The 27,541-nt window shown below is 37.0% G+C and overlaps 2 protein-coding genes across 10 annotated transcripts in view; one reads left to right on the forward strand and one right to left on the reverse strand.

The window, feature by feature from the left end:
• Positions 1-26,291, reverse strand: part of colec11 (collectin sub-family member 11) — a 75,204-nt gene extending 48,913 nt beyond the window's left edge. For 3 of the 6 annotated variants that reach the window (XM_077240014.1, XM_077240013.1, XM_077240009.1), the window contains exons 1-4: positions 26,175-26,291; positions 25,835-25,936; positions 24,958-25,043; positions 24,395-24,453 (exon numbers count right to left, since the gene is read on the reverse strand). The gene's annotated coding sequence lies outside the window, so the exon portion shown is untranslated. Of the gene's footprint in view, positions 1-24,394; positions 24,454-24,957; positions 25,046-25,834; positions 26,024-26,174 lie in introns of those variants that run through there. The other 3 variants (XM_077240011.1, XM_077240010.1, XM_077240012.1) reach the window with 3 other exon arrangements.
• impg1b (interphotoreceptor matrix proteoglycan 1b) lies at positions 1,407-27,518 on the forward strand. 4 transcript variants are annotated; one of them, XM_077240002.1, is made up of 18 exons: positions 1,520-2,064; positions 7,941-8,165; positions 9,666-9,832; positions 10,764-10,792; positions 11,186-11,214; positions 11,299-11,342; positions 11,434-11,583; positions 13,519-13,577; positions 13,974-14,155; positions 14,236-14,577; positions 14,730-15,577; positions 16,541-16,630; positions 19,368-19,587; positions 21,663-21,873; positions 23,311-23,496; positions 23,613-23,796; positions 25,030-25,110; positions 26,876-27,518. In XM_077240002.1, the coding sequence occupies exons 1-18, from the start codon at positions 1,998-2,000 to the stop codon at positions 26,954-26,956; spliced, it is 3,195 nt and encodes a 1,064-aa protein (XP_077096117.1). In that variant the 5' UTR covers positions 1,520-1,997; the 3' UTR covers positions 26,957-27,518. The 4 variants fall into 4 exon arrangements, with proteins under 4 accessions (XP_077096121.1, XP_077096117.1, XP_077096118.1 ...); XM_077240006.1 differs by lacking the exon at positions 23,613-23,796 and having other exon boundaries at positions 1,407-2,064; XM_077240003.1 differs by lacking the exon at positions 16,541-16,630.
• Positions 27,519-27,541: the final 23 nt, after the last annotated feature.

Raw genomic sequence — 27,541 nt, forward strand, 5'->3', positions numbered from 1 at the left:
ATTGGTCAGTGATGGAACTCATTAGCATAGGTGAGAAGGTCAGCCTGCTTTGCATTTGAGCTCATTTTTACCGCTCTTAATAGAATCAGGCTCCCGAAGACAATTAAACGTAGAAAGGTCGGACAACTGATTTTCCTGACTTTCAGTGCAAGTCTGCTTGCATTAGCGCACAAGTATTGCCGGTATATCCCTGGACTTTTCCTGTCACCTAGAGAGATTGAATTAACTCTACTATTAGACAGGTGAATTTAAAAGCCGCATTGCAGGGATCTGCCATTGAGCTGAGCTTTAGTCAGAATAGGATTTTCCACTCATTCTGATTTAAAAGCAGAAAATGAGAGCAGCTGGTTAGGGTGTCATGATTGTTTAGTGGAATCCAAATATCTTTAACATCTAATAAGTCACAGCCCATTCTGAAAAGCTGGGATCTAATTTGAAAATTGAATGAATTTCAAAGCTAATTTAAACCAGAGAATAAATGGAAAGGCAAAAAATAATGTTGGCACATAAATTATAGTCTAAAATAAAAAACTATAACTTATAGGGGCAGATTTACTAACAGCTTTGCGTCATTGCAAACCCTCTTTTGGCGGTAAAAGACTACCGTCAGGATTTACTAAAGACAGAGTGAAAAATTCGTGCTGAAATTATTTTTGGCGGATTATTTATTTATTTATCTATAAATGATTTATCTTATTGCATATGCATTTGTAGGAGTTTCCCTTTCAGACACAACATTCATTGCTTTTTGCTAAAAGCAATTAAATAAATTCCAATAATTGACAGAAATAATTTCTATATGGAAACTAAAACATTTAAAACCATTTACTATGATTTTACAGTACGATTTAGCTAAACTGGCAAAAATCTGTTTATTGTAAATTGTACATTAACTTTGGAACCTAAACTTTACAAATTGGCTACAACAGATTAGAAACTATCCTGTTTGTTGCTATTTTTTAAATTTAATATACATCTATACATATTAGTCTAAGTTATTAGGACAATCATGATCCTCAATATTTCTTATTAGAATAAACACTTCAACTTCACACTTCAAGATGCAGTGCAGAAGAGAGTTTTTTTTTTCCTCCAGGCCACAAGTGAAATAAGCAGCAATTATTCAGAGCCCTAAATAGATTAAAAAAAATAATAATAATAAATAAAATTCTCATTTCCAGTGGGGGTTTCAGATGATTACAAATGGCCACCAGCCTGTTCTCATTATCTCTTGAAAGTTGGATTTTTAACTTGCACGGTCCAGCGACGTGGAAGGTCTTGAATGGATTTTGAGCTGCGGAGACTTATTTATGGCTGTGAAATTTAATAAGCAGGGTGTGTGTAATCCTCTTCCCAGCTCAAGCAGTAGGCCTGGGGACTAACATGCACCACAAGGGTACGACAACACACAGATCTGGCCCCATGATCAGAGAAAGGGCAGAGCCTGCTGTCTCGAACAGGGGGAGTAGAATACTGCGTTTCGGCTTGGCAGCCACAAAAGCTGGCAGAGGGCTGAGAAACTTGTGTCGAGTGGGCCTGACTGAGAGAGACGGGCATCGGGCGGACTGGAAAGAGAGCAAGTACGCTAGTCGAGTGGCTTGTGACCGAAGCACGGAGACTGGCAGATGCTGGTCCAGAAGGCTACTAACAGGATGAAGATAGTCCACCACGTGGGCCCACAGGGATTAGGAGTCAGTGAGAGGTAAACAGATTAGTCCAGAAAAAGAGGCAGCGCTTTTAACCTCATCACTCCCTGAAGAGCATCTTCCACCCGCTCGCACACTTGAGACTAAATTGTACCCGAGAACCTGTACCATCTGCCAGGAATACCACCCAACCTACAGTAGTGCCCACACACAGCCCCGTCCATGGAAACCTGGACACATAGTCGATGGAAATTAACTCTTTCTCACTCGGATGTCAGATAAGTCAATACGGACTGTCTTTTCTGTCCAAATGAGCAACTTTACATCCAAAAGGACATAATCTACTGCAACATGCCATTGAAAACAGGATTATTCCTCATTCTGTTCTTGTTTACCCTCCAAGCCACCAGAATCAAAGGTAAGCCGGTGTTTGAACGCCGTTTGAATGCTCTTTGTTTGTTTTATTCAAAGAAAGTCTTACAATTCAGCAAAAACAGTAATTTTGGTAACGCACAACCCCTCAGAGCTGCTACAGCCTATGCGATTCCTCATACAATAGCATCTTTCCGCCCTCAGTGATCGAATGAGCTTTTAAATATTTTAGGAGCCAATTTGCAAGGACATAAAAGAAACCCAAAGATTTTTCTTATGCAAAACAAAGCCTTATGACAAATCATTTGATAACATTTTAGCGGCACGCACGCCATTAGCGCTTCCTTTTCGGTGGAATATGCTCGTGTTTCGCTAACATTTCATGCGAGTTTTGAATGCCTCCAGTCTGGCTGCAGTGTTCAGAAGCGCCATTCATTAGGATAGGGAAACAAAAGGCATTCTGTTTGTGGCCGTGTGGAACGCTAATCTTTTCTGGCTTGTAGCTTTGCTGTGGGGCCTCGCTCATCGCTTCAGAAGTACAGCTCAATTAGCATCGCAGCCCCTCATGTCTGCACATGTGCTCGGCAGGCTCATAGACAGCAGCGGGACACATGATCAAATCACTCACCCTGGATTATCTTTGAGAAATTGCAACAGTGGCCCTACATCTGCTCATGTGCTAATTAACAGATGTGGTCAGATGTTCTCTGACCCTGAAACACATTGTTGAGATATCTCAGAGTGATCTGCTAACTGTCTTCCACTGTAAACACATTTTAATAAGGCCACATGTGGCTCTAGAACTGGGCATCTTTTGTGTCAGATCAAAATAATTAGACTGAAGGTCCAATCTGATCTGATACCAAAGTCAAGTCAAGTCAAGTCATCCTCATTTATATAGCGCTTTTAACAATGTAGATATAATATAATTAAGGTAACAGAGATTGGTTTGGTTTTATAGTGGTTCTTGAAAAATGTTTTTTCCAGCTAAAGTTAGTTTTGATTGCTTCACTTCCGTCTAAATGATAGTTTGTTATTAAATTAGGGGCCGCTAAGACGACACCGTTCTCTCTAAACAGACTTTAAACGTGAACCTGTGATAGACGCTGATGGCGTTCACATGCGCATTAAGAATTGATTCTATAGTTATGTGCGTTTGAATATATGTTGTAATTCCTTACAAACCATGCCTAAACAAACTACTTGTCTTGTCTATACATTTTGATGCAGAATTTTATTTTATCTTATCACTTTGGGTAGGTACGCGAACCGAAAAATTCCACAACGCTTTATCTGTAGAGTGGTATAGGGATCCTCCATAGGGAGAGGCTAGTTGGCACTTCAGCACTGCATTGTCATCGGGTCCAGGCGAAAGTCCTTTGTCAGATCTGGAAACGGCCTGGATCCGGCAGGCTGCGGGAAAACCTCGGGATAAACAAAGACACTGAAATTAGCATAGATGCCATTCTTCTTATGATGTAACGAGTACATCATTATTTAAGGGAAGTGTTCCCAGTTCCGGCTGACCTAATCTAAGCAGCCTAATATTGAATTATAGAAGTCTATAGAGTGTTATGTGAATGCTAGGTCAAAGAGATGTGTTTTTAGTCTAGCTTTGAACTGACAGACTGTGTCTGCTTCCCGGACAATGTTAGGAAGATTGTTCCAAAGTTTTGGTGCTAAATAGGAAAAGGATAAAGTCTCAGATGAATTACGACAATAATTCCTATACATACAATTCACTGCTGTTTCCAGTTTAAATGAACACAAGTTGTAGTAAAACACCAACTTATATTCCTTTTGGGGTAGATTATCCATTAATTAAGACTTATTTTCGCACAGTTCCTTGCACAATACCATGTTATGACCTTAAAACACTTTTACCAGCTCTATACGAGTGGTTTTTCTGACATAGTAAATTTGCTCAGTAGCTCACCTAGTACAGCTTTGCACTTGCGATACTCGAGTCCCGTGAAACGTTAGTCATGATAAACAAGCTCAAAGACTAATAGAGCCCAATTAAAATGGCATTGTTTTTCAGCAAATTTATTTTAATCTCACGTTTGCTTTTGTTAACACTATCAGTTAGGTTTACACTAAAGGTTAGTTTAGGGGGTACGTTATTTTCAAACACAACAGAGTACTTAATATTTCCAAGCTGCAGTGATACATAAAACAACCAATTAATCTGAAAGCACAATTCACACACTGAACACACATTCCACTCACTGAACATTTCATTTTGAAAGTGTAGCAAACCATGCAAGAAGCAACATAATGTTCATATTGCTAACAGGGAAGCGTTAAAGAATTCCACTTTGTAAAAGCAACCGTTACAAAAAAATATTAATTCCTGTCTCTATTAATATTTTAAATAGTAAGATTTAGTAATTGTTATGGTATTCTTTTTATTTATATATATATATATATATTTTTTTTATGTTGTATTTTGTGTACTATTCCAGCTTTGAGTCCAAAAGAAATGTCATGAAAAGTACAAAGTATAACTAACTCTAATAATATAATTTTGCAGAAATGTCGCCATAGGCACGTTTTTTCCAAAGAGCCTGAGCTGAGATTGCTACAGTTACTGAATACAATTTACTTTTTTTTGGTATCCAAATTTGTTTAGCCCAGGCTATTTTATGCTAGTTAAAGGTAGGGGCTAGCAATAACAAGTTACCTTTGAAAACATTAGATCCCACCCTCCCTTCAGAGCGTCTCCAAAGCTACACCTCCTTCCAAACACATGAACGCACACAGTCTGCAACGCATCAAAAGAGACGGCGTTAAATTACCTCGTGCCTCAAATCACATAACATTACAAATCTTAATGTTAATCTAAATCTTAAACCTCGTTACAAGGTGGAACTGTAAAAGTTGGCCGCTGTTTGTTTTTGGCATTTGGTGACTGTCTGTGTACAACTCTGTATAGCAACGCGCTGATGACGTGTGATGTGCGTGGAAGTATGGAAACATATGTGAACAGGCAGGACAAAATGCAATGATAGGATGAAAATGTTTTGGTCCTGAGACTTCCACAGAAGATATATGTAGGCTACATGTTTCAATATTTAGACTACTTCTATTATTGATTCCTATCAGGATTATATTTATATTTATGCATTTGCCAGACGCTTTTATCCAAAGCGACTTACATTGCATTTCAAGGTACACATTTTACATTCTTATCAGTTCTTGCTTTCCCTGGGAATCGAACCCATGACTTTGGCGTTGCAAGCACCAATGCTCTACTGTTTGAACTACAGGAAAACAGGATGTGAAAAGAGTTTCAAAAGTGTTTACAAACAAATTGCCTACCCTACCTCTAAGTGCTGGTTTAGTGGTTATGCAATTCACCAGCAGATAAGCCTGGTCAACAAAGTACATTAACATCCAAAACACTATTTACAGGTAGCGTATAACTAGCTATGCTATGCAGAGAAATCTGCAAATGTACACAAAAAATCCTTTCTTAGTGAGGTACAACAGGACTGATCGCATGCTTTAAAAGATTCTGTAAAGCATGATTACACATTAGGCTTTAAAAGTTATCAGCCGAATGTTAAAAACAGAGGTATGCGTTTAGCCTCTACTATACTTATATCGCTAACGCTATTACTTGACTACTAACTAAGCTTATGCTAATCTGCGAGTGGTAAACAGAGGTCCAGTCTGAGGGACCCCCTTGCAGAGCCGGGCTTAATGTTTTAAGAAGCTCTCTGAAGTTTACCAGCTGCTCACAAAACACTCCATGTTGAAAACATTTAGCCCATTTCAGTCCCTAAATCCTATACTTTTAGCCTAACCCTGTGGTATGACATTGCTTTGATTTTAACTAATATGATCTCAGTTTCTAACTTTGTGCCTCCTTAGGGACATTTTTGGCCTTTTCTGTGTTTTTTTAAAATCACTTTTCCTGTGTTAATGCTAACTGCATAAAATCTGGCACAGGTGTGTATTTTTATTGTAATTTAACTATTTCACTGCTATTTCCTTAATTTGTTTTTTTACACTAGATAAACAAAATACTCCCACTCAGCGCCTTTTGGACAAAAATGGCCCCATTGAAACCCATTAAAACTGCAATTTTTTATCCCAGGGCCATTTAACTATAAAATGATGAAATCTTTGATAAGAGGCTTTCATTCTGTTGGCAAGGCTTCAAAATTTTTATTTTTACTATTTTTTATCAGATGGTGCCATTTTTTCAGGTTTGGTCTATAAAGCAAATACTCACTTTATTCCTGTTTTCTGCTTCGGCATATTATAGAGCCAATTGGATAAATTATGCCACGATATTTGTGTGGGTGTGTTGGTATGGATGTCAGAGTGTGGTTAGTGTGTGTGTTATAAAAAAAAAATGTGTGTACATGTGTGTGTTTGTAATATTGAGAGAGGAAAAACTCAACTGCAAATCTAAAATCCAATTACTGTTTGACCAGTCATTTTTGAGTTTTGCTGGAAACCAATGGGGAAAATCTGTTCCTGTGCCCAGAAAAAATCTTACCGAAAGCTAATTTTTTGAGATATCAACCTCAAATTTGGAACACAACTTATTTATATTCAAATTGATTTATAAAATATATATTTTATGTAAAATGATGTTCATAAATAATTTTCATAAACTTGAACCTATATAACTTGTTTTGGGGGATTTACTTATTCATTTTTTTTTTTTACTTCAGCAACAATCTGCCAAGGGTTTTCTTTAAAATGATACCAAACTTAAGTCTGTGCTTCCAAGCTTCAAATTTTTATGACAGTTTTTTGACATGGACATTTTAGTCCTCTATGGACATATGTGTAACTTTTTTTAAATGAGGCACAAGGAGTGGCTCAGATCTTACTTGGAGTGGACAATGTGTCTGTTTTTTAATGGATCTGTGAATGTAGCATCAAAGAGGAAATGATCAAGTTTATGCCATAACCGCTGACGAGACAAGCTATTAAACTAGCCAAAACTGTCTTAATTTGATGTAAAAACATCCAGATGTATTTTTATACGAGCTATTAACTGTATAATTATCTGATGCTCCATTACTGAAGTAGATAATGAAATGTATCTTTGTCATTATGCAGTGCATATGTTCACTGTGACAAAGATATAAACTGAAGTTAATGTAGTGAGATTTGCTGTCGTTCTAATTTCAGGACCATCCATTCTAAACTTCACTGTTCTGTAAATACCAGTAAAACACCAGGTGCGAGTCTATATGTGGCCAATGACCGCAGGCCTGGTTAACTCGAACAGCTCTGGCCATTAATGATTAGGTAACAGGTCAGAAGGTGGGTCACCTTGAGTTACTTTAATACTCTTAGATGTCATGAGTCTTTAACCTGAGGGTCTTTAGCAAGTAAGATCTTTTGAATGAAATTTCACTGTAAAAATTAATTTACTGACCTTAATATTGTTCCAAAAATACTTGACTTCTTTGAAAATTTTATTTTGTCCATACAACGAAAGTCAACAAGGTCCAACATTGTCACTCCACTGACTTTCAATGTCAACCAAAACAGTTGAACTATCCTGTTTAATTGCAGTTGTAAACTCAGTACATGCCTATGTACCAAGCATTTTGAAGACTTTCTTTCAGTTTTGAATTTAAGTAAAAAATGATGTGGTTCCAATAAAATGTAATTAGATGAATACAAATAGAGAGCAGACCTAGCAACTCTTATCTAGGGAAGGCGCTTAACATCTGCCTGGATGGTGTTATAACCGACTGCTTGACTTAGGCTTAATCCAATTAAATGTTCATTCAGCATACTAATCATAGACTTAAAAGGTTTCAAATGGTCTCTGGGCTAGCATAATTACATGAAGTGTAATTATATTATCCATCGGCTTACTATCCTTAGGTAAAGTCAATCCAACTCTTCTCAAACAATGAGCACACGCTGTTGTTGTGACATTTGCAGAACTCACGGCTGACGACTTGATTCTCAGGATCAGAAATGTGAAGTACAGGCACTTCCTGGAGACTCCACAGCCAATCAAACAGTTGACAGATGGCAGAGATTCACTTTCTCTAGACCGGCATCGAGCAAAGAGATCAGCGCTGTTTAGTACGGGGGTGAAAGTCTGTCCTCAGGAGAGCATGGCGGAGATCATCACCAGCCATAAAGCCTACTACAAACTAAGAGGTAGGACAACTTCTACCCTAAACACCACAGGGGACGAAGCCTTGAACATCAGTGCCAAATTTGGCTACAACACCTCAGATCCTCATAAATCATAATTAACTTCCCAATCATTTTGCAGCCTTCGGGGAGATTAAGGATCAAGCCAAGCCAGAAAAAATGGCTCTGAACCAAGAAGTAGTGTACATACTTTTTTTAGACTCGCCTCTTCTTTTAGTGTTTCAGTGTATTTACTGTGTTTGTGCAGTAAAATATGGCAAGGAAAGTAAAATCAAAGTTAAAAATTAACTTGAAAATATTGCTTTTTAATATCTAATCTACTTCTTAACTTTATACACTTTTACTGGGGTCAGTAAAACAATTTTTTTTTTAATGAAACATACTTTTATTTAAAAAAAGTGAAGCATTAAAGTGACATTTTTAAAATACAAAACTTTTCAAACTTTCTATTCATCAAACATGTAACATGGTTTCCATAAACATATCAAGTGGCATAACTGTTTTCAACTTTGATGATAATAATAAATGTTTCTTGAGCACAAAATCAGCCTATATATAGAATGATTTCTGAAGGATCATGTGACACTGATGACTTGGGTAATGATGCTGAAAATGTGGCTTTGTCATCACAGACATTAATGTTTTACTGTATTATGTGGAGAGCATAGGATAAGCATGTTCAAGTGAGCATAAGATATAAGCAAGAGGCTAATGTTCAAAAACATCTCACCAAGCCCAAACCTTTGAATTTTAGTGTTTATGGAACTAGTTACATTAAAACTGTGAGCTGGTCAATAAACAAATTGAAAAACACTTAAAAATCCAGTAATCATTTACTAACAATCATGTTGTTCCAAACCTGTATGAATTCTGTGGAACACAACACTAAAAGTTATGAATAATGTGTTTTTTTTTCCATGCGATAACAATGAATGTGGACCGAAGCTTTCAAAAGGATACAAATCCAGCATAAATGTATCATAAAATTATTCAACATGAAGTCAAATGGGTTTGGAATGAAATGATAGGGAGTAAATAGAATGAAGTGCTGATTTATGCTTGATCTGACCATTAAAAATGACTTTCACTGGTGTATTCTAATGCTCTCAGGTTGATTTAGTCTTATTAAATAATATTTTTGGCTTGAATAAAACCGCATGAAGCACTATTTTTGGTTACCTGACAAAACATTTTAAGCAGATAGCATGATATTAAATTACTGGAACAAACAAGCTAAAGGTGAGGCACATTTAGCTGTCAGATGCAGTTAAGAGATACTCTTAATTAGATGTCCATAATAACTGTGTTGGCAAAATGAGATAATGGCAGAAAATGGCTGCATACTAAATACTATTAAGTATGTTATGCCTCTGTCAGTGGTGCATATAATTAATTTTAGATGTCCTGGCGTGTTTTTATCAGATCTTTTCTGTTAGTCCTCTCAGTCGTCTCAACACAATTCTCTAACAGCCTTCTCTAAATAATTCCCATGCTATTTAACAGTTTGTCAAGAAGCAGTGTGGGAGGCCTTCCGGATCTTTCTTGACAGAGTTCCTGACACCATGGAGTACCAGGAGTGGGTGTACGCCTGTCAGAGAGACTCGCTTTGCATGGAAGATCTGGCCCGAAATTTTAGCAGCACACAGGAGCATCTTGACATGGTAGCCAGTGTAAGTAGCTGCTTGTGTCCGATTGCCAATTCAGTCCAATCATCTTGCCAATACAGCCCAAATGTGCCAATATTATTAAAGGGATAGTTCACCCAAAAATGAAAATTCTGTCAGTATTTACTCTCCCTCATGTTGTTCCAACCCCGTAAGACCTTCGTTCATCTTCGGAACACGAATTAAGATATTTTTGATGAAATCTGAGAGCTGGATCACTCCTCCATACTAGTCCATAGGCTTCTTGAGGGATTGAACTTGCCGGCCTCGAAAAGTTATTAAAGACATCGTTAAAATAATCAAAGTGACTACAGTGGCTCAATCTTAAGTTTATCAAGCGACGAGAATACTTTTTGTGCGCAAAAACAAACATAAATAAGGACTTTTTTTCAACTATTAATTTCCTTCTCTTTTGGCCTCTAGTCAGTTAAACTAGTGTAATTGCGTAGAGCTACGTCACACGTAGGCTCACTATTGGCCGACGCTGGTCATGTGGGTGAATGCTGTGACGTACAACAACAGATCATACACTGTAAAACTAGTGACTCGAGGCCCAGAGAAAAGGAAATGAATAGTTGAAATAAAGTCGTTATTTTTTGGGGTTTTTTGCGCACAAAAAGTATTCTCGTCGTTTGATAAACTTAAGATTGAGCCACTGTAGTCACTTGGACTATTTTAACGATATCTTTAATAAGTTTTCGAGGCCGGCAAGTTCAATCCCTTAGAAGCCTATGGAGGAGTGATCCAGCTCTCAGATTTAATCAAAAATATCTTAATTCGTGTTCCGAAGATGAACGAAGGTCTTACGGGGTTGGAACAACATGAGGGAGAGTAAATACTGACAGAATTTTCATTTTTGGGTGAACTATCCCTTTAAATTGAAAAAAAATGGTTCTTTCTTTTTGTAAATTCTCAAACAGATTTATATGATTTACAGAGAGTGGATGCTCAAGATGAACAGGAGAGGTAAGAATCCCGAAGATGATCTTGAATTCAAGGGCCTCTTGGTTTCAGTATTCATGGTATGGTGATTTACTTGTCTTCATTTTTAGGGCCCAAACCCTTCAGAATATCTAGAATGAGGTCACCTGACTAGTGGGAGATGAGAAAATCTCAGCCTGTCCTTTAAAAAACAAAGTTTGTTCATATTTGGTGGCCTAGCTAAACACTGCTCTCTGACCTGATCCACTTTAATAAGAGGGATCTATGCCCAGACATATTACGCTTGGGTGTTAGAGCCACACAAACATACCCAGGCTTATATGCAGTCAACCCTTTTATCGGGGACAATGAATTTTATTGCATTTATCATTCTTGGATTGATTCATCCCTTCTCAACATGTTTTCAATTATTTTTAGGGCTCTCACACCTGCACCAGGCGAGAAATGTAAGTCCGCTCCGTCCGAAAGAGAAAAAAAATACTGGTTGATCTTATAAAAACGTGACTGATTGATGGCTTTTTATACTTCAGGTTCAAAGAGTCCTGCTGAGCTTCTCATCATGGAATCTGACAGCGTATGGCCACTAACTTGTGCTTTTTAGAATATGCGCTTAACATACTGATGAAGTTAGAAACAAACAAATTGACTATTCTCTGATCTGATAGGAAACTGGGGCACCAGATGCTGTCCCTCAGAGGATGGAGGAGCACATTGTGGAGTTCAGCGTGACTGTAGTAGACCCCGTCTACAGCGCACTACTGAGGGATCCAGGCAGCCCTCAATATGAAGACCTCACACGCGATCTTCACGAGCAGGTTAGGCTCGTAGCATGATTATTAACTATTAAAAAAATGCCATTTAACTTGGACTTTCTGATGTTTCGAGGTACAAACAGAACCTAATGTACTAATTATGAGAACATTAATCTAAAAATCTCAAACAATTCTATCAGCTATGTCATATAATTACACAGGAAACAGGAGCATAATGACTTAAAATGTTTTTTTAAAGATCTAGGCTAAACATCTCACCAGAGCCTGCATGATGTTGTTGCAGGTTGAATATGAAATATGGAAACAGGAAAATTGGAACAGGAATGCAGCTATGAAAACTAATAAAAGACACATTTTTAAAATGTACATTTTAATTTTGTCAGGTTTCTTTCAAAAATAGCCCTATATATATATATATGTATACTTATCTTAAAGTCCCGCTGTAGTCAATCATTTTATCCCTTTAAACTCACCTTTGATCACCAAAATTACATTTTATCTTTGGAAAAAAAATCGTCATGCTTTAAAATAGCTTCAATGTAACCTACACTCTTGCCTCATTTAGTATACGCGGTTCTATGAATAAGCAAATTAGCTCTGCCTCCACTCACTCACACCAGTCCACAGCAAGCGTGCCGCACAAGTGCTGAAAAGTGAAGCCAAAGCTTCTAGATCGCCCCATGATGGCTAGTCCCAGTATAAGTTATAAACCCCGCCGCCCTATGAAGTCTACTGGACGCGATGGAAACTAAACAATCGAAATTACACTTCAAATAAAAAATTTTCAAAGATGTTTTTTGTCATTTTAAGTAGTTTTTATCACGCTGATTTAAGTTTAAGTGTTCGTTTTTTTAAATAAGTTTGGTATTAGTTAGTTATTTGATGCTATAAAAACGGGAATGTGACGTCATGATTGACAGCTGTGATTGACAGCTTCTTTAAACGAAGTAGTCACTGAGGCACTGACAGACTTTTTTGGGGGATTTTCAGGAGGAGATTGGAGCTTCAACTTTAATTTCTACATGTCCATAACATGTTTATTTCACACAGTAAATTTTGTATTAACCGTTTCTGCGGGAGTGAGGGCGGGACCTTTATACCCGGCTTTACTTCCTGCTCACTTGAATCAGGTGCCAAATCTGCGCAAGATGTCAGCACCATATTAGCACCATTGTGTCAATGTTTTATAAGCTGACTTTAGCTAGCTAAAGAACAGCAATAGTGACGAAACGCGTTTGTCCGTTTAGGGCCAAAGTAGAAACATATCTTACATATCAATGTAAGGGGACCCGCGGTGTATGTAGATAAAAATGGCTCATTCTAAGGTATTAAAAACATAGTTGTGTATATTATATTACATTTCTGTCTACAGATCCTCCTAAATATTACACAATGCACCTTTAAAGCATTTTAAAATCTCCACATTAAAGGAACATTAAGAGCTTGATTTTCACCACAGGGGGACTTTAACTTAATATATAGTTTAATCTATGTGAAGTACTGAGTTATGGTCAAGGCTAGTTTCATGGGTACTGAGTGATAACTGTAATTACATAATTCTGAGAAAATAAGCAGAAATAGTGCAATTGTGTTACATTCTAGAAAACTTCTCAAAGTGTGTTTATATATTTAGCCATTTTTAAAAACAAATACATAAATAAGTCCCAGTGGTTGTCTATTTCTCAAACTACATAGACAAGGCAAAGACAAAGTTATAAAGTAGATTTGAAAGTAGCTTACCGTAAAAGATCAAATGACAGGAAAGCCAAACAAGAATTGGGTAACTTCAGAAGGCAGCATGAGATTAGTTAAAAAAAGACTAGAGCCATGGCACATGATTTTCACAGCGTGGCAGCATGTCTGACAATCCATAATCTGAGGTTTTGTAACCTGCCGTACAAAGATTACTGAATATTGAAATAAAAAAAGAGATACTGCAAATATGTCTAAACATATTTTTCATTTACACTTCTGCAGATGCTGCATGTATTTGACAAACTTCCTGGATTTAAAGAGATTCGAGTGCTGGGATTTCGGTAGGTTGATGTTGGAACAGTGGGATTCACCGATATAATGCAGTCTGTTGAACTTGAAAAATTGTATTTTTGGATGGGTAATTCTCTCACTCTGTACCATTATGTTGTGTTGTACTGTAGACTGTTTAGTATATTTATGAAAATTAACCCTCATGTTTTGTTGAGATTGACTTTAGAGTTCCAGAAACCACAAATGCTTTTAAATATAAAATACATTCAAAAATCTATACAATGTGTACAATCAGTTCTCATAAGATTTGAAAAAGTCTCAACCTTATATGTCAGTGATAAATATGATTATTGAGATTTTAAATGGGCATTGAGGTCCTTTAAAGAGAACAAGAGTGCTAAGGTGAATAACAAACCTCTTACAATTCCCTTCATAACATTGGTCAGAGCTGGAGGTGTTGCAGCGAGCTATGCTGTAGTGTTTGAGACTGATGGGACACAGCCCATAGGTGACACAGACTCCACTGATGAATATGGCATAGACAGAGTCCTAAAGAGCATAGTGGTCAAGGCGCTAAGTGAGGATACATCACTTCCTGTGGACGTGCTTTCCCTAACTTTTGAACCAGGTACACAAAATCAATATAATCAATATAAAAGCCCTAGACAGACTACAAATATTTAACCTTACCTAAATCGCCCTGCACAGACTCTTCAACAGCAGACAAGCATGAACACACGAGATCCAGTACTGAAATGAGTAAAGAATCTAGATTTTTACCTGGGGAAATGAGTACAGAGTCCACAAAAGCCAACTCGGAGGAAACTATTGTGCCTTCTGGAAGTGTGGGCAACTTTTTTGGGGATCTAGGCCCTGATAGGACTCAAACAGTTTCGGGTGAGGGGACAGAAAGGAGTGATGTACATAAAGTACTTGATATAACGTCCAATGTCCCCACACTAGCAGAAGCCACAGAGATAATCAGCAACTCCCAACTTGAGGGATCTAAGACGGCAAGCCAAATCACTGAAGACACTTTAGCTATCAAAGGTAAATTTCTCATTTGTAGTGAGTAGTGCACAAGAGCGCCTGCTTCCCTACTAAGACCCTCAAGCTAGCAGTCTATGAATGAGAAAATTAATCTCAATTTTAATCCAAGCACTTTAAAATGCACTCTCTGAAACCGGTTCTTTGTTTTCCAGGTTTGCCAAGAACCACTACAGTGGATTCCCTAACAAAGTTGTCTGAAGTCCAAGAGGATGTAGGAAATGAAATTGTTGCCACGGCTTCACCACTGAACATGGAATCTTTTGAAGTGGCAAAAGCATCTACTTCAGCTCAACCTGAAATGGATTTTGATATGACACCGAAGGCCATTCCTGCAGCGTCAACATCATCAATCTTGACATCCCTAACACCTACAAAGCGAGCTCAAGATTCTGTATTTCAAGAAAATTACACAATTGGCCTCTCCGAACCTTTAGAGACCTCTACTGAAGGACTTCCTTCATACCCTACCGGTTCAGTTGATAGCCCGGAGTTGCCCCCTTCAATTGACCTTAGTGACCACATCGAGTCTCCATTTGTCAGTGCCACCATAGACACACTCCATCCTGTTGGACCTACCACTCCAGAACCAATTCTCCCTGAAGCTATTCCCTCTGAGCTAACGCCCACAGAAGACCTCATTTCACACCTGACCCCAGACAATTTCCTGGAGGATGGGGGACAGACTCTCTGGACAGTTTCACCTCCCCCACAAGAAGGTAGTACAGATAATGGCAGAGACACACAAGAAGATGTAGAGCAGTCAGATGAGGACGAGGCTCTGGACTTTGGGAGTGGATTCCCCTCAGAGATCGACGAGAATCCACAGTCCTCGGCTCATCCTCTAGGTTACGTTACCACTCCTTCGATGATGGCTTCAAACGAGGCCAAAGAGTTAGTGGTGTTTTTCAGTTTACGTGTGACTAATTTGATGTTTTCTGAGGATCTTTTCAACAAGAGTTCCCCCGAGTACAAATCACTGGAGAACACGTTTCTTGAACTGGTAGGTAAACACACTTTTGTCTTTGACATTTTCTTGCTACATGCCTTTTTATCCTCCCTTTGTTGTTAGCTTTACTTTTTTTACTTTTTTTTGTGCCACAGTACATGCTGGGAAACTGAATAGATACAGTGTGTCATTTGTCTGCAAGTGTTTTGACAGATGGCATCAAAGAACAGTGTTGTTCGAAATGTAATATGCATTTTTCTATAAAGTCAATGTAAAAAGGGTTTGGGTGACTGACAGAAAAATTGAATTACATTTCTGTACATTTTGTGCAAGGATACTTATTTTGTCACTTCAAATGTTTTTCTATGAACTTTTGTTTACCTTTCTTTTCAATTTCAACAGAAAAACCCAAGGTGAAATCATGTATGGCCATTTCAAAACATAATTATGCAATCTCACACAAGCAAGAGTGGTGTAGTATTGAAACAATTAGCATAGGTAGGTAATTACAATTGTGTCGATATATCGATAGATTGTTAGAGTGATATTGCTTTCATACATTAGTTCACTAAACAAGAAGTAAAAACTGACCAGCTTAAATTTCAGACAAAGTTTTGCCATTTGTTCCAAAACAAACCAAAGCATCAAGCTTTGCATATCACCAAGCAACATAGACAGCATATGAGTGGAGCTCCCTGTTCAAAATGATGTGTAATCCCACCGCTCCAGCTCCACATCCTTTTTTCCATTTGTTGCTCACTGGAGAGAAAACCTGCCCAGAACAATCCTTTTGCAACTTTTGCTTCAACTTAAAAAAACACACAAAAAAACACCACTCGCCCAAGGAGAAGCACTCCACTTCCACTCTACACCACTCATATACACTCACATACAATGTGAACATGACAAGAGTATTACAAACATGGAATTTCAGAACAGCTCTGCTTTGCAGCCAAACTTACTGTGCTGTTGTTTTTATTCAGATTATATCTTATAATATCCTGTTTTTTCAACTAGAGACAATTCTCTGAACCAAGCGACTCGCCAAACCCCGAGGCCTCTAGTCAAGTGACTGAGAGAGAACAGAAGATATTAGCCTCAATACCGGTACATCTATATCCAAGCTTGAAAAAGCATAATCAATCACTTTTTGGCACTAAATTCTGCACCTTCGTCTAACAACTTTCCACATCTGATCTTACTGATCAAAATAACCATGCTTAATAACTGCTGATTAATGAGCTCTCTAACCAGTATTAACCAAATCTAAACACTTACTCTATGGCTTATCTGCCCAACCTGCAACATATTTTTGGTACTTGTTTAATTCTTGATAGTGTGAGTGTTGCCTTATTGCTCTGTGCATATTTTGGTTTCTCAGGATCTGTGTAAACTTTACATGTGCATAGAATATGTGCATATAAGCATTATAAGAGTATGTGCTCATATCAAATGCTAAACCTGTATATCTGTGAATAAAGTTTTTTTCTTATTTGTGTAAAACACAGAGGAAATTATTTCACAATCCTGTTGAATTAAACAACCAAAAACAGAGCATGCCAAAAACAAAATCCCTCAGGGACTTGCTGTCTAGTTTTGTTTCTCAGAACTGATTTTAGTTGGTTAGGCAGCCTAATGGTTTAGAATTGTTCTTCGGTGAGACGTGTCCTTGAATGTAATCAGTCTCCAAAAGTTATTTATTAGAGTGTTACATCAATGACAAAGCACTTTTGTTGATTTTAAAATTAACAGTTCAATGAATTGTTTGTAAATAAAAGCAATACACAGAGAAACAGTAGCTACTTTTTTAGCTTGTTTGTGAATGGTTCTGGGTGAATGCAATCTATTTTAAGATACATATTTAAAATATTTTTTAATAGTCAATCTAGACTGGGCCAGACTGGTTTTCATGCGTGTGTTAAAGACTATAATAATGACTATTCCTAACTGTTTTAGTCTGCAGTTTTATTATCTTCATACAACACAGTTCTAAAGGGGACTATTGTACAATTTATCATTCTGTTCCATAAGATATTGTTTTACTTTCTTTTTTTTTTTATTTGCGTGAGTCCTAAGATACAAAAACTCCATTTCCAATAATAAGTGGTTGCCCAAACTAGTATTGTGTTGTAGTTTGTCATGACTAACGCCAGTACTATGAGACCTTTTGGATTATCACATGCACTTCTAAAAAACTGGTCAGGAACTACTCTGGTAAGTATCTGGGTAAAATGGCCGTAAAATTGGTTTATTGATTCATAAATGGGCTTTCAAAGGGTAATTTGATAATCGCTAGATATTTATGTTCTTGCAATTTCTGCAAAAAATAGATTTTTCACCGCACACATCAATTTTGCCCATTTATAATTCAACGTTTTTGTCGCTTTTGTAGAGACAACTGTAATATTTTAGTCCTATACTAGGTTGGCATTGATTTTAGCCTCTCAACCTTGTAGGATGCTCATTTACTCCTGTCTCTACTGGTTTGTGTAGCAACCATCTCGATTGGACATGGAGACCAAAAAAATAGTTTCATTAAAATTCTAATATTTTAAAAAATAAATTCATAAGTATTAAACGTATTTTAAAATTATAATAAAAAATATAGAACAGAACAGCACTGAAAGAGATCCCTATAAACCAGTAGATACACGGCACCATGCTATAGAGAGTGCTTGAATCAGTGAAATGAAGACAAAACAATGAAGAAAAAAACAATTCAAAAATAGGGATAAACTACAATGCTGCTGCTGCCCGTGATAATTCATTAGTTCATTAAACTATTTGGAAAGGAGTGCAGGTGTATATATTAGCTGATTCCTTCTGTCCTGTGATTGCAATAAAAGGTCATGACACTGGCATCAGCCAGACAGTAACATTGATTGAGACTGAGCTGTGAGTCAAAGCCTGCCCTGTGGGGAAGAACAACACCTGCTCTGCCCTGGCACTTAGCCGAGAGGTGAGAGGTTGATCATGACTGGCAGACCAGGTCTACCTTTTAATACAGATTACCTCCTGTTATACAGGCATGCACTTAGTTAAATACAACATCATCTCAGGCCTTCAGGCGTTTTGTTCTCCTACTTGTATTTGTATTTATATAAATACTTTTTTTACATTCACTCTCCTTTAACTACGACATGCTTAATAATATTTTAAAATAAAATAAAATTTAATTTTAATTAATTAAACAAAAACATTTTTAATATTTAAATGTAAAATATTAATTATATTTTGAAGTGAAAACATTTTTATTTTAATTCAAAATTGTGAGGTTAAATATTTAAAAAGGCTTTTCGACTTTCAGAATTGTTAATTCCTCATTATCTACTAACTGATTAAAAAGGTTTTCATTTTAATACATTAAACAAAACATCCCATTAAACAAAAATACCAAGGTGAAACTGGTGAATTATTGAATAACATTTTCAAAATGCTAATAATCTCTGTGACTCTTGTGCGAATGTCATATCCTCAAGACTTCCATCTTTTGTTTGACTGGCGCAATCAATCTCTTGAAATCTTGAGCTTGAGATGAATGACTGAGCTGCTATGCCCTATTTCTCCTGAACAACCGTCTTTATCTCTAACTGGCCCTCCTCATGCGGAATGAAATACGCATTGTGAAGATTTTGCATATTGTAATAGGATGAGAAACAGACACTAGCCAAAATCGTTTAGTTTCGAGGAATTGAGGAGAATTGCTTTAGAATTGACAATCCCAAAAGTTTTGCATTTGAGTTGCATTACGTTCATGCACAATTAACCAGTCTGCACTAGTCAGCAATGATGAAAGAGAAGTCGCAACTCTCTCAATTTCACTTTTATCTCTACTTTCCCGCAGCTCCTGCCGTATCTACAGTCCAACCTGACTGGATTTAAGGAGCTGGAGATTCTAAACTTTAAGAATGGCAGTGTGGTGGTAAACAGCAAGATGAAATTAAACAAACCAGTTCCGTACAATGTTACGGAGACGGTGCAGTGCGTGCTTGAAGACTTCTGCAATGCAGCGTCTAAGAGATTGGATATGGAAATTGACTCCCAATCAGTGGATGTGGAAGCAGGTAAGGACGGTGTTGAAGAGAGAAAACAGGTAGTTCCACTAAAGCAGAGGAGTCCAATCCTACTCCTGGAGGGCACTGTCCAGCAGAGTTTAGCTCCAACCCCAATTAAACACACCTGAACCAGCTAATCAAGGCCTTACTAGGCAATCTTGGCTGCGTTCCAGTCCAAAATTGACATGCCCTTCACTCGCTAACTTCCCTTCGTCTCGTTCACTCATATGTGCGTCATTGCTTACGTTGCACGAGTGCCCATTACTGGCGGAAACTGCAATGGGCTGAACTGGAACGTCCTAAGCCCTTGATCACTTGGAGTCAACTATGGAATTGATTTATTATTTACAATTTTTTTACCTTTTAGAATTTGTTTAATGCAGCATCCAAATGTATATAGGTGTGTTTGGGTTGTTTTATATAAAAAAAATTCTAATTCATATATCATAGAGTTGTTTGTGGTGGTGGTGATTAGACGAGATCTGCGGTGACGCCACAATCATGTTTCATTGTGGTATATGGAGCTGACTGAAGTGTACATATGAAGTAGACTCGCTCCCTCGGGGTCTGTCCATATAAACTTCCCTCGTCCACTTCAACGCACTTCAAAATGGCGGCGGGTGAAATGGCCCCGAGGAGAAGTGCTTAGGGAAGTTCGCAAGTGCGTGTCTAAACTTGGACTGGAACGCAGCCCTAAAAACTTCCAGGCAGGTGTGTTGTTAGAGTTAGAGCTAAACTCTACAGGACAGTGGCCCTCCAGGACCAAGTTTGGACATCCTTGATTCTAAAGGGATAGTTCACCCAAAAATGGAAAATCTGTCATGTTCTGACCCTCATGTCGTTCCAAATATCTATGACTTTCTTTCTACTGTGGAACAAAAAGAAGATCATTCATTTTAGTGTGTTTTAGGTCACACTTTAGATTAGGGTCCAATTCTCACTATTAACTAACTATTAACTATGATTTTTGCCTGAAATACACTCCTATTTACTGCTTATTAATAGTTAGTAAGGAAGTTGTTAAGTTTAGGTATGGAGTAGCCAGGATCAAAGTCCTTTTCAAGGAAAGTCTATTAAGTCGGCGGCCATATTTGCAACGCCTCCGAGCAGCTATTTCGGGCAACCAAGACCAAGTCCCATCTATTAGAATAGGGGAATCCTGAAATCTCAAAAACTGATTGCCGAACTCACAATTAAATGACATATTTCAAATTAGCAACAAAATCTGATATGAACGGTCCACTTTACCAATCCGTGATTGGCTTATTTACTTAGAAGGCAGGACATATTCCCGCATTTTGCAAGTTGCAGATTCTCCTATTCATAAGTAATAGGAGTAAACCATCTTTCCATAACTATAGTCTTTGGTAGGATTAAGGGATGTAGAATATGGTCATGCAGAATAAGGTATTAATATGTGCTTCATAAGTACTAATAAACAGCCAAAATCCTAGTAATATGCTAATATTAGTTATGCTAATAATTGGACCCTAAACTAAAATGTTCCTTTATTTTTGTCCATACAATGAAAGTAAATTGGGGTCTAAATGTTCTTCAAAATCTTCTTTTGTGTTCTGCAGAAAAAAACTAAGTCATACAGGTTTTGGAAGGACATGAGGGTGAGTAAATGATTTTCAAAAATGATTTTAATATTTGGGTGAACTATCCTTTTAAGAAAGTTCTGTGATTTGCTGTAAAAAAAATTTTTTTTTTAAAAAGGCCCAGAAGTCATTAAATTTCAATGAGACTTGCCAATTTCACCGGACCACATGTTAATTATTAGCAATAACTGATTTCTTGTCAAATTAAAATCTCCTCTTATTTTTATTTAACAACAACGCATCTAATTTGTAATGAGATTTTCGAATGTTATTGGCATCTACAAATTCCACCAATTATATTAGGGCATCCAGACCTTAAACAACCAGCAATACAAATGCTGTCAGTGCGAATGGGGCAGAACAGTAAACAAAATCATCCAGATTAACGTAAAGGGATACCAACACCTGTATTAAGTCTTTAATCGTCTTTGACTGTCTGGCTGCAAGTCTTTCAATACAATTAGTTCTCATTGTCTAATCCAGCCGATCACGTCGATCCATGTAAGTTTACGGCGTGTAACGAGTTCTCCCGCTGCATGGTGAGCACGTTAACCACAGAGCCCGAGTGTCTGTGCGATCCGGGCTACAGCACAGTGGACGGCCAGCCCTGTACGAGCATCTGTGACCTACAGCCGGAATACTGCCTGAACGCAGGCCAGTGTGAAATCATACCGGGACACGGAGCGACCTGCAGGTACGTTAACATGGTGACCTCTGAAAGAGAAAAAGGATGTTGAAGAACTTCTAAAACTGCTGCTTTTCTTAGAATTAATTTCAATGGAGATTACAAGGACGTAGGGGAAAACCAAAACCACTTGAGCATACAAAGTTCTTCACCTGCACTGCCAGAAAAAAAATGTGCAAAAATTATAGGGGTACACCAGCTTGTCAATGAGGAAGTACCTTTAAATGTACACATTTGTACCTATTACCCTTAAAGGGTGCTAAGTAGTACCTCCATATTAGTATGGAAGCTTGTTTCCGCCACTAAATATAAAATAAAAAGGTAATTGCGACTTTTTCTCTCGCGCGCTTGCGAGTTTACATCTCACAATTATGACATTTATCTCAGAATTGCGTTATATAAACTCGCAATTGTGAGTTATAAAGTCAGAATTGTGAGATATAAACTTGAAATTCGGAGAAAACAAAGCCAAAATTACAAGATAAAAAGTCTCAATTATCTTTTAAATTGTTTTCTTCCGTGGCGGAAACAAGCTTCCATATATTAGTAATACGTACCCTTAAGGTACTACTATGAAGTTCCTTTATAGGGACTACCCCGGTGACAAGTTGTGGTCCATTCATAAATCCGTAAGATCTTACCTTCATGCTGTGAACATACTTTACAAACCAGAAGAAAGAACATAACGGGTGCAGCGCTGAAAAGGGGCGGGGCTACATAAGGGGCCCTATTTTAACGATCTGAAACGCAAGTGTCAAAGCGCAAAGCACAAGTAACTTTGTACCTATTACCCGTAACGGGAAACAAACCAATAAGGGCTTTATATCACATTCCCTTTAAGAGCATGATGAACGAGGTGTGCTTGTTCCATGGCGCAATACTATTATAACGGTGCATGCACTAGGGCTGCACGATTATAGCATTGTTAATTATTACCTTAAAATTGTAATTGCGATTATAAATTACGATTATCACAATTTACATTGAATGATGTTTTGAATAGCTTTATGCCATTGTTTGAAGCCACTGAATGACATATTGTTATATCAAAATAAAGAAGCTGAAAACACTTTTTTTTTTGCTTTTTTATAGCATTAAGCCTCAAATGTCAAATATATATATATATATATATATATATAAAATTTAAAGAAACCAAACCAAAGTTAATATATGCATAGTATTAAAATGTTATATTAAAACTAAAATTAAAACAATTGGGGTGGGGGGGGGGGGGGGGCGACGACCCTTAAGATAAGCTGTAGAAAGAAAACCAACACATCTTAAGCACACAGAATAATGTAAGTGAACTTTTTTTGTAATTGCGCCTTTAAACGATTCCATAATTGTGGCATCCGTAATTGTAATCGCGATTACAAATTCGATGAATTGGTTGTGCAGCCCTAGCATGCACACTTCTCTAACATGTTTTCTCTCAACCACTTTTAGATGTCCCGTAGGTAAATTCTGGCACTACCACGGAGAACGCTGCAACGAATTGGTTTCTGTGCCCATTGACCCTCTCCTGCTCGTAGCCTGCATGGTGGGAAGCCTCTCAGTGGTTTGTGCTGTGATAGGCATCTTGATTTTCATTAACAAGAAATGTTTACGGACCAGAAAGAGCTTGAGACTTGTGTAAGAAGGGTTTTCTTTTCATTTAAACATTTGATTTTTCTTTTCAGATTTGGATTTGCAGTTCTGACCCGTTTTAAACATGTTGGTGTTAAGACCTGATTTCCTTTGCATTGTAGGCGTTCACAATCTGCATTTCCCTTTGGTAATACTATGAGAGTAAATCCAGTTTTTGAGAATGACGATGGGGTCTTAACACATGTGTCGAACATCCTCTGTCCCATGAGCTCTGACTCAGCCTCCTTACAACACTCAGGCCAAGGCACATTTCGATCACTTGAAAGTATACAACTTAGTATTGAGGTAAAGTTTACAACCAAGATGGTATTCTTAATGATCTATTTTTTTAAATCGATGTCATGACCGCTACTAACATCCATAATCAACCCATAATAAATCATATCTATGTCCTTCGTTTGAGATTCTGATCTGACAGATTTTTTGTGGTTGGCAAACTTGACTTAAATCAACTTTAACAAAACGGATCCTTACAAATACGATCCAAAACACATCCATATATTAATTGAAATCTGGTTAAAATTTAAAGAGCCAAAGTTTTCAGAGCCTAATAGCCTGAAAGCCTAAAACTGACCAGCTGAAATATCATCAAAAACTACACTACCGTTCAAAAGTTTGGGGATGAGAAGAATTTTTTATTTTTTTGAAAGAAGTCTCTTATGCTCACCAAAGCTGCATTCATTTTATCAAAATTTGGTTAATACTGGTTTGGTTTGGTATACTGTAGATTATATCACTATCACTAAACTCCCTTTTGCCCCAGCAGACTATGTCAGACCAAATTCAATCAGGGATTCATATTAGTTACATAATGACAATATATCCACTATTTGTTGCAGAATATGTGCAATATTAATAATAAATAAATGTTAGATGAAATTACCTTAAAATCTGGCTTTAGACACTACACTCAATTATCTTATGGAACAGGAAAACCATGCACTGCAAAAAAGACAGTGACAACAATAGTCACAATTGACTATATGTAAAGGGAAGGATTATACAGAATAGACATTAACATCAGCAAAAAAGATGTTGCTTTTGGTGAATAGCTGTTTTTGAGCGTTTCTTTGTCTAGAAGAAACTAAAGGCTGTAGTAAAATCCATGCATCAGTATCCTCGCCAGTGTTAACACACTAATTAAATAGATTCAAAACAGTGATATATTTTCTTCTATAAACAACTTACAGACACAATGTATTCAAACAAACATACAAAAGAAATCCACTATCATTCTTCTGAGCCCTTCAAAGGCACAACATAAGGAATGATTTTCCTAAGAGGACACTAGAAATTATGGACAGCATGCATGGGTTTTGCATCTCATTTACTCTAGTGCTGTAGTTGTCTAAACTAATGATATTATGAATATTGAACTTTTTTTTCCAGCAACAGATGTTTTGCTCATCAAAATATTGACAGATGGATATAGTGCCAAAAATGTACCTTGCTTCGTTGCTGTGTCTCCAGAGTAAAAAAAGGTTCAAGATTGATTGTGGTCTGTCATTCCTTTCCCAGATCCCCAGACAACTCTACACCAGAAGATCAGAAAAGTTAACATCAGAAATGGTTGACATCCATCAGTGTACACCTAACGAGGTAAGCTGGTGTGAAAACAACCAATTTGATGCAAACATCAACCGTAATAAATAATAACGACAGCTTGATTTATTCTATCAAGATGATAAATCTTCCCCATCAAAATGTCAACTATCATATAGAAGAGGAAATAATATTGATAAACTAGATGTTTTGCGTCCTTCCCATCACCGACGTTCAGTTCCAATTAAGTTACATTTTTCTTCTACAATCTCAGAACCCAAATAAATATGTCTATGTATTTCAAACAAGTTATTAAATAAAGATATTGTAATGTAATGAAAAGCAGAAGCAGCATTATTTGGTCTAGTAGGCTTAAATATTTGTCATGGATGAGAGTTGATGTAAGATTTGTATTCATTCAAGTGTGACTTAATGATTACGATGATTATTCCTGAAAGTAATCCTCTAGTCCTCAAGTGGAATTGTTAAATTAGCAGTGTAAACTATGAAGGATTTGTAAACAATAGAATATTAAACAAGGTATGAGCTTGACAACTAAAATATTAAGGCAATATTGCTTTGTTTATCAACAGACTCAACTGAGTAAATTAATGTATTTTACCATTTGAATAATTACTTTCTTATGGATTCTGACAGTGCATGATAAGCTCACAAATCTAAGCACAAACATAAAAATATAAAATAACCTTCTAGTTTAAATTATGAACTTTAAATTTAACGTTTTTTGTATGTATTACATACATTTCCTGCCGATATTTACCTTCAGCAAGTAAAACCTTATCAGCGACTTACTATTTAATAGCGACAGGCTATTGTCTTGACGCTCACATTTCGATCGTTGTCTGCTGAACTCGCACATGCACTGGATATGTTCGAGCGAAAAAAAAAAAATAGAAATCATAATTGTTGTTTTCATTCATTGTACCACAAATTATGGCAAAAAAACGTGTCTTTCTACCGAGTTGTCCTCATGGCCTGCACTCTAAAACCTAGGCCTACGTCTTCGTTGATTAGCTTCGTTGTAGCATTAGCAACAAATGCCCTAAATGAGGGATAGGTCAGGCACTGTAACATAAAAATTGAATCATTATTTACGCAACCTGTTGTTGTTCTAATATAGTATTCCCTTCTTTCTTTTATCGACCACAAAAGGATAAATTTAAAAATTGTCTAGCTAACGCTCGTCCATATAATGGCAGTGAATAGCGACCACAATCAAGCTTAAAAAAACTAAACAAAATAAAAACCGCATTGATTCTTCAGCAAATTAAACCAAACACATCCAAATAGCGTGTCTTATGTCTGGAGCATGTTTGTGATGCCTGTTGGTAGGGAGTTTGCTAGGCTTGTGGAGTCGTTTAGAATTTACCACCTAAACATTCAATTGAATGAATTAAACTTTTAAATATATATTTCATTGGATCTAATATGGACATAATGGCGATTCTGGTGAGCTGCTCACTGTGCTCTTAAGGGATATAGCACCCACCCAAAATTGATACTCACCCTCAAGTTGTTCTAAACTTCTATTGAACACAAAAGAACAGTTGACGGTAGCCATTGACTTCCCATAGTTGGAAAAAATACTATGGAAGTCAATGGCTACAGTTAACTGTCTGGTTACCAACATTATTTAAAATATCTTCTTTTGTGTTCAGCATAAGAGATTAACTCAAACAGGTTTGGATATACATTAGGGTGAGTAAATGATTGCGAAAACATTGCGATTATACATACTGATGATTTTGTGTTTTTTTTTAGCTTAAATGACCAAGTTGTTTTTCTTCATGTTGTATTACAGGCGTGGCGGATGTCCAGCAGGTCCTCTTGCTGTGTTTTGAGAAGTCCTGATAGTGAAGGCTTTGAAGTGACCGTTTTATGATGTCCAGACACTTATTTTAAGCTAAGCATGGCACAAAAGCTATTCAGTGCTATTCAAGCAACTCAACTTTTCTGGTTTCTCGTAGACATTTGGAGAGTTTGATACAATAACTCTACTCAGCCATAGAATCAGCCATATTCTTGGACAACTGAAGGAATACCTCCAGGAACGGGGACATATGATTTAGATCACTCCTGAAGTTATTTTTTAATTGCACCTGGAAAAAAATGTAAATTGTATGAGACATGTAATGTGTTGGATGCTTTGAATCCTTGTCAAAGGTTTGTTTCCTCCCTCACAATGAGGTATTTATTTACAATTGATACATTGGGTTGTATCTTAAATAGAAAATAGATTCTAGTCATCTCTTCTAGTCTATCCTCAGTGTCCCAAACAAAGAAATTGAATGTAAAGTATTTCTGTAACTATTAATGGTATGACTTGGGGAAAAAAGAAAAAAATACAGGTATGTGAGGATGATATCATTGTTTTTACAATACAGAACAAAGTAGTATAGAATATTCCAGCTGTATAAATACAGTAATTTCTATTTAAACTTTAATGTGAACTAATGAATCATTCATG

This window comes from Siphateles boraxobius, unplaced genomic scaffold (assembly GCF_051911475.1).
Source record: "Siphateles boraxobius isolate OS27281-9 unplaced genomic scaffold, OSU_SipBor_1 22, whole genome shotgun sequence".
In the NCBI taxonomy this organism is placed as follows: Eukaryota; Metazoa; Chordata; class Actinopteri; order Cypriniformes; family Leuciscidae; genus Siphateles; species Siphateles boraxobius.

Coding starts and splice junctions, on each gene's coding strand:
- impg1b (XM_077240002.1), top strand. CDS start 1,998: ATGCCATTGAAAACAGGATTATTCCTCATTCTGTTCTTGTTTACCCTC. Junction 11,584..13,518: donor CACGCGATCTTCACGAGCAG/GTTAGGCTCGTA, acceptor ACACTTCTGCAG/ATGCTGCATGTATTTGACAA. Junction 13,578..13,973: donor ATTCGAGTGCTGGGATTTCG/GTAGGTTGATGT, acceptor AACATTGGTCAG/AGCTGGAGGTGTTGCAGCGA.